The 7948-nt window shown below is 35.5% G+C and overlaps 1 protein-coding gene across 1 annotated transcript; it reads left to right on the forward strand.

Annotated features, from left to right (window-relative positions):
• Positions 1–3865: 3865 nt before the first annotated feature.
• Positions 3866–5728, forward strand: LOC106316399 (peroxidase N). The gene is made up of 4 exons (XM_013754280.1): positions 3866–4120; positions 4232–4414; positions 4907–5069; positions 5164–5728. Exons 1-4 carry the CDS (start codon positions 3896–3898, stop codon positions 5586–5588), a joined length of 996 nt encoding a protein of 331 aa, XP_013609734.1. The 5' UTR covers positions 3866–3895; the 3' UTR covers positions 5589–5728.
• The last annotated feature ends 2220 nt before the right edge of the window (positions 5729–7948 follow it).

Raw genomic sequence — 7948 nt, forward strand, 5'->3', positions numbered from 1 at the left:
TGTTCACAACATATCATAATTTTTCTGAAACATTTCACTACATTATTGTTGGTGTAACAAGTTAAATATTCATTTATTGAGTCAAGTACTGCTTTAAAAAGGAATCAAGACCTGGCCAAGTTCATCCAAAACGTCCACAACCGGAATATACTTTTGCCAGAGTTTTTATTCCTTTCAATCAAATACATTTGTAACAGATATTTTATATGTCAAATATAGTGAGTTTTGTATTAAGAATATATCGTATCATTGACGTGATACGTATGATTGATCACTCACTCCACTCTCTTAATATTCTGTACTATCGTTTATAGAAAGTTCAGTAAATACGTGTCAACCTAGAGCTCATTCTCTGCTCAACGTGTATATATATATAATTCAGTTCATAAGAAAGTTCTTACATCTATATTTTAATTATATCAATCGAGTAAGTTTCAGATTAAATTTAATGTACAATTTTTAATCTAAGCTTGTTCACCACCATCAGCCAACAACAAGCCATATATCGTCATAGTCATATAGTTCAATTCACTGCAACTATGTTGAAAGACACATGAGGGAGCTGGATGATACTGCAGGTTCTGTGGTGAAACTGGCCCAAGAAGATATATGGCTTGACACAATTCCTTCGACGACCGACCTCGTTTCAAGCAGTTGCTGATTTTAGTGATAGTTATGAATTATGAGAAAGTAAATATCTATTTTGTAATATATAATGTCCCCTCCCGAAATAATAGATATATATATATGTTGTTGTGTATGTTTAGAAAAGTTGATATTCTATGTATAATTCACATTTTCGATAGCCACAATAGTAAGCGAACTATAAACCAGGATTTTCTACCAAGATCGCCTTCCCACCAGATCAAGGATAGTAAAATGGGGTATGAACATCTCGCCTTCTTGTTGTTTATGTGATGCGGCGGTGGAGGACAGAACCCATCTGTTCCTGAATTGTGAAATAAGTGAAGGGATTTGGGGCTTAGTGCTGTCCAGGCTTGGATACTCCTTTCGGGCTTTCCACACTTGGACTTCTTTTACAGAATGGGTGGCTCTATACGCGATGCAGTAACTAGCAGAACACTTAAAAAGATGGTGGCGCAGGCAACAATTTACAGTATCTGGACCGAGAGAAATAACAGGCTACATGTTGGAGAATCTCGGAGCCCAGCTACTATCTTCATGTTCATTGATCATTTCATCAAGGATGTTATTCTTGGCAAAAGAAAGCTCAAGAAATTTCAACTTTTGATGCAGCTTTGGATACGCTATGAGTGACTTCTTAGAGCTCATTGGATGTTAGCTTAGTCTTGTTTATTTTTTGCCAAAGCTGACTTAATTTTGCTTTAAAACTTTTGTATCATTACAAACTCTTCTCATATTATATATGAAATTTACATTTTGGCAAAAAAAATAAACCAGTTTCAGCTATCAACTATACCACGATTCGGACAAAACAGGTTTGAAATATTTCATTAGCCAAAAAAGTCCAAATGTAATTAGCATTAACTAGCCAAATTAGACCCAGTGCTAGTCGAAATTAACATTTCGTTAAACTAATGGGTCTAATTCGGCTAAACAACTCTCATCTTGCAGTTTTTAGGTTATCGAGGATAGAGGTTAGATGCAATTATATTTGCATATTCATAGCGATTTGCCGCCATCCGAATTCAGATGCTCACTTTGATCAAACAAACACCATCTTAACGTTTACATACACTTTATACAGAGCACAAACAAATAAACACGGCCTAAAATAATTCAAGAGGGATCGAATGTGGAATTTTTACATATATGTTTACAATGTTAACATAATAGAGCACCCTCAATGAGTATAAATGTTTTTTTAGAAACTCAATGTTAGAATTCCCATTGGGGTGAACCTTTTAAATTCACCACCTCTCTTACCACCAATCAAAGTGCCAACTAGATAATTAATAAAAAATATTAAATTTTATTTAAAAAATTTAAAATAGTTAAAAAAATAATGATGCCTAACAAAACCTTAAATCCTAAACTCTAAACCCTAAATCTAAATCTAACCCCTAAATACTAAACCAAAATCCTATACCCTAAATCCAAATAGTAAACCTTAAACCCAAATCCTATATTATAAACCCAAATCATAAACCCTAAACCCAAACTGTAAACCCAAATCCTAGACCTTTGACCCAAACCGTAAACTCTAAACCCAAACCCAAATCCTAGACCGTAAACTCAAAAAAGCATCAATAATTAAAAAAAAATGATACCACTAACGAAAACCCTAAATTTTAAATTTTAAACCGTAAACTGTAAACCCAAACCCAAACCCAAATCCTAGACCCTTAACCCAAACCGTAAACTCTAAACCGTAAACTCTAAATTCAAACCTTTTGGGTTTAGGGTTTAGGGTCTAGGATTTAGGTTTAGGATATAGTGTTTGAGTTTAGGGTTTATACTTTATGGTTTAGGATTTGGGTTTAAGGTATAAGGTTTGGGTTTATGATCTAGAGTTTGGGTTTAGGATTTAGGGTTTAGAGTTTGGGTTTAAAATTTATGGTTTAGAATTTAAAATTATTGATGATTTAAAAAAAAAAAAATTTTTATTAGTAATTTAGTTGGCAGTTTGATTGATCAGAAGAAGGACGGTGAATTTAAAGGTTTCTAGGGTGAACCTTTTGTCCCGTCCTGTAAGGACAAATGCATGTGGCGTGTGACTTTATAGTATATTTTATTTGGCGTGCCGATATTGCTGAGGAGAATGGAACCATATTGGACTGTGCACTTTGTAAACTAAATAAAATGATTTCAAATCGCGGCAAGTTAAATAGTTCAAGTGGGATGTGAACGCTAAACCGAGCATAGAAAATCGACTATTACGAGGAATCCACCATCACTTTGTCGCCGGGGATTTGTACTTTGGAGTTTCTGACTTCTTTTTGTATGTTTCTGTTTTTTAATATTTAATGTTCAGTGGATGGCTTCATCCATTTCGGGTTGTTAACGATTCATTCCAGATAAAAATTATCTTCTTATTTTTAAAACATTCAACATATAGTTGACATACTTTTTTGGTTTTACGTATAATCAATCATATTGATTTTCATGTTCCTTCAAACCTCTCTGAATTCTAAGTAAGTTTTCATCTTCGGATTAGTTAATAACTAAACATGCTTACCTAAACATGCTTAACAGTGAACAATTTTAAATGATATATCAAAAACAAAATGCATTTTTATTTGATCACATGAAATATTCACACAGCAAAAAATTGTTTTAGAAACGTTGTATTGGATAAGACATAGACTTTGGATAGAATCACAAATAACTCTCTGACATCAAAATACGTGTTTGTAAACCGAATTGAATCCTTAAATCTTGTTTAGTTATTTAGTCCCAGAGACACAAGCCGAATAATTAATAGCCCCAGAAAAAAATAAAATACAATTGCATCCTCAAAACACATGCAGTCATGTAGATAACAGTGGGGAGTTGTTTACACAAAATCCACTTGCGTCCTCTAATACAATACATCACTATTCTGTACAAAGTTGACTTCATGTTAGCTCGAAAATACAGTCACTAATCTTAGTGGATTACGTAATATAAAACCGTCCAACATACAAAACAAGATAGAAATTCATGAATCTATGAATATGAATATCTCTTAGTGCCTGATCTTACTAGAATTATAAAAATATGGAGCTTAATGCGTCCTATTGATCACAAGAAACAAATACTTCGGAGCCGCCATACGTCACCATGCATTAATCATTCTATTAACAGTCCACTACCAGAGTCGCAAACTAAGCCCTAAGTGTCGTTATTTTTCTCTATAAATAGAACCCCAGTTCAGCGAGATCTGAATAAACTATCGATCTACCAAGTCATTTTAAACAAGCCATCTTAGACAATGAAAACACAAAACAAAGTGATGGGAGGACATGTGCTGCTTACTACTTTCACTCTTTGTATGCTTTGTTCAGGTGTTAGGGCACAGCTAAGCCCTGGCATCTACGATAAATCATGTCCGTATCTTGTACAAATTGTCCGTAAACAAGTTACCATGGCCCTGAAGGCCGAGATTCGGATGGCTGCTTCTCTTATTCGTCTTCATTTCCATGACTGCTTTGTTAATGTATGTATTGTTATCCTTACGTCTTTTTCTGTTAAATACTTATTTGACGTTAAGATATTGTTAGAATTGTTACAAACACTCGTCACCAGTTTGTTAGCATGAACGTTTCAGGGGTGCGATGCGTCTGTCTTGTTGGATGGAGCAGATAGCGAGAAATTATCGATACCAAACGCGAACTCTGCGAGAGGATTTGAAGTAGTTGATACTATCAAAGACGCTGTGGAAAACGCATGTCCTGGTGTTGTTTCTTGTGCTGATATACTCACTTTAGCCGCTCGCGAATCAGTTTACTTGGTAAGCTTTTGTTCCCCAATATTTAACAACCATCATCAAAGCCTCAATGCTTACTTTAATTTCAGTACATCAAGCGAACTTTAGGTTAGAGATTTACTAGGTTTCATATAACACGAGTTACAGCATTTAAGGAACCAAAAAATTCTATACTAAATATAACATACGTTGAGATTATTTATAGTTCTAAACAAGATGATTTACGTTTGATTTTTTTTTAATAATATAATCGTCGCCTATTCTATATGTGGTTGTATATAATTGTACCTTTCTTTTGGGGTTGTCTATATTTTACACATGCATGCTTTCCTATATTTTGTTGTTGCTAAGAATGAATATCATTTAAAAAAATGAACACGGGGGTTTTACAAAGTGCGATTAACAAAAAAAAAAAGACCTTTAAACTTTGGACATTAATACATATATGATTTCGTACTTCAACTCGAATCATTCTGTTATATTTGTTGGTCATCTATAACGGGTTTTGATTTGCAGACTGGAGGACCTATGTGGAGAGTGGCATTAGGAAGAAAAGATGGACTTGTGGCAAACCAGAGTAGTGCAAACAATCTTCCATCTCCTTTTGAACCTTTAGACGCTATCATTGCCAAGTTTCAAGCTGTAGGCCTTAACGTCACCGACGTCGTAGCTTTGTCAGGTTTTAACTCTTTTCTCCAGTCACATTTTTTTGTGGGTATTATTGTCCTCTAAGTACATGTCACTTATGCATTTACTCATTTGTCATTACAAAGGAGCTCACACCTTTGGACAAGCAAAATGTGATCTCTTCAGAAACCGGTTGTTCAACTTTACTGGCCAGGGATCTCCGGATGCAACACTTGAAACGACACTCTTGTCTGATCTGAGAACAGTTTGTCCCATAGGAGGAAATGGAAACGTAACAGCTCCCCTTGATAGGAACTCTACGGACGTCTTCGACAACAATTATTTCAAGAACCTCCTCCAAGGGAAAGGTCTTTTGAGTTCGGATCAGATTCTGTTCTCCAGTGACTTGGCCGTGAATACAACAAAAAGACTTGTGGAGGCTTATAGTCAGAGCCAGAGCTTGTTTTTCAGGGACTTCACTTGTTCGATGATCAGAATGGGTGGTATTATGAATCCTGTGAATGGATCGAGTGGGGAGGTACGGAAAAACTGTAGAGTTATTAATAACTAGTGTGTGTTCTTTTGCTTTTCTGCTATGTTTGGGTGTTGGTCATCAGTCCTCGTGTATGTATCAAAATGATCTCGTGTGTAATAATAAGAAGTTAATGGGTTTGTTTAACTGTTTGTTTTTGTGGAGATCCATATATTGTTTTCGCTGAATATTGTTTTATTGTTCTTCGATATGTTTTTAGATGATGTGATTATGTAGTCAGTATTTATTTTAAATAGCATTATTTGATGTTTTATTACGTTATGTAGTAGTAGCTAATAAGTTAATACTAGATTAAGATCTGCGCCTTGCGCGGGATAAACATTATATATAAAAATTATTTTATGTATTATATGTTCTTACATATTATGAAATAATAAATATATATTGAATAATTAAAAGTCAGTAACTATTACATATATAATTAAATTGGTTATTGTGATTTTTTTAAATTATTTTAATAAGAATCATCCTAAAGATGACACATAGCTACAAAAATAAGTTGTAATGTTTCACAAATAATATATAGGGGATATTATGTGTTTGTTTTTTATTAATGTGTTGTTGTATGTAAAATACTACTTGCTAGTGGTGAAATGAGTTTCTGATGTAAAACATATTGAATTTCAATAACTTTGTCTTTAAGTATTTGTTGATTCTAAGATTAACAACGTTAAATTGTATTTTAGTTTTTCACATTTTTTCACATTACTCTTTTTAGATATTTTTTACACTTTTCTCCATATTTTGACCTTGAGTCGTCACCATCTATGTATTTCGTTTACCTCTCCAGTGTGCAGTGCTTCTCACCATCACTGGGAAAAGACTCACCTTCGTGATCTTGTTTTCCTCACCTTCTTTTTCTGTGAGATTATCTGGTATTTGTTATAGATCAGACATATTAGTTCTATGTTGTGTGATTGTTTCTTACGGCGTTGTATGTTATTTCAGTCAATATTGGTCTTTTTTTTCTTTCGATTTTGGCTAAGGTTAGAAACTACATCTCGTTGGGTTGGGTCAGAGTTTAGTTGTCATTGATGTTGTTTTCCTCGTCGATGGTTTGCCATCGATATATAGTCTCTGCTCGTCTTAGTTTTCAAGATCTGGTTTTTGGTGATCTGACTTCTATGTTCTTTTTTCATAGTTCGAGGATGGCTCCACGGTTCGTTGATTTAATTTTGTCTCTTTTTATCTCTTTGTTCTCTCATCTTGTTGCACCTTTCATCGCTGATCACGTCTCTGGTGGCTCTCCCTTTCGCCATATTTACTACTCCAGGTTTGGATCACGTCTTTGTTCTCTCATCTTGTTCTCTGTGTATGCTTTGTGCGCTTGGAAGGTTGTTTATGTCTCAAGCTTAAGCTTTGGTTTCTCGGTGGTTGGCTTTCATTCTCCCACACTCAGGTTGTTTATATTCTTCTCATGCACCCCTTGGTGTAGGTGTGCGGAGCTAGTCTTTTGTAGCTTTGGTTTCTTCTATTCAGAGTTTTGTGGTTCTTCGTGGGCGACTTGTATGTACTTGTTTAGTTTGTGAGTTGCTTCTTATATATTAGCTGGTGGTTGTGCTGCTTGTGCTTTAAACATGCGTCTTTTTGTTTTGTGGTGAGTTTGTTCTTCCGATGATTATTCTTTCTCTGACGCGTTTATTGGTTTTTTGTGCTCGTGCTTGATCGCGATCCTTTGTGTTCCGGGGATTGATTTATCTCATATTTTATCTTTTTATCTTTTTCTGATATCTGCTTGTTCTAGCCAAGACATTCTATGGTAAGATGTGATAGATTAGTCTTTTTTGTTGATCTTTTTTCAGCTCCAAACTTTTATTGAGTTAGTATTACTATGGTATCTTGCTTTTTCTTTATGATTGTGGAAGTTTTATGTTTAGATTATGTATTGCACTCTAATTTCTTTTTATTAGTTTGGTCATTTTATATTTTTAATAGTTAAATAAATATATAATTTGTAAACTAAATAATAGAAAATGGTAAAAAAAAAATAACAAAAATTATGTTATTTTTAATTATGAATAAATTAATGTTGGGGTTAAAATCGGTCACGACGGAATCGATGTCCGAAAGTCCTCGGAAAAACCGAATCTCGGTCAAAACTTCAAAAGCCGAGAAAACGAACAGCCGAAACGGATCGCCCGGCGAGCTCGGCCGCGACAAGAGCCAGCTCACCCGACGAGCACGGCCGTGTTGCCGGTCGAGTCACCGGCGAGCTCGGCCGTGCACGTACCAGCTCGCCCAGCGAGCACGGCCGCGACATGAGCCAGCTTGCCTAGCGAGCACGGCCGCGACACGAGCCAGCTCACCTGGCGAGCATGGCCGTGTTGCCGGTCGAGTCGCCGGCGAGCTCGGCCGTGACACGGGCCAGCTCGCCCGGC

The sequence above is a fragment of the Brassica oleracea genome, chromosome C9 (assembly GCF_000695525.1).
Source record: "Brassica oleracea var. oleracea cultivar TO1000 chromosome C9, BOL, whole genome shotgun sequence".
Taxonomy (NCBI): Eukaryota; Viridiplantae; Streptophyta; class Magnoliopsida; order Brassicales; family Brassicaceae; genus Brassica; species Brassica oleracea.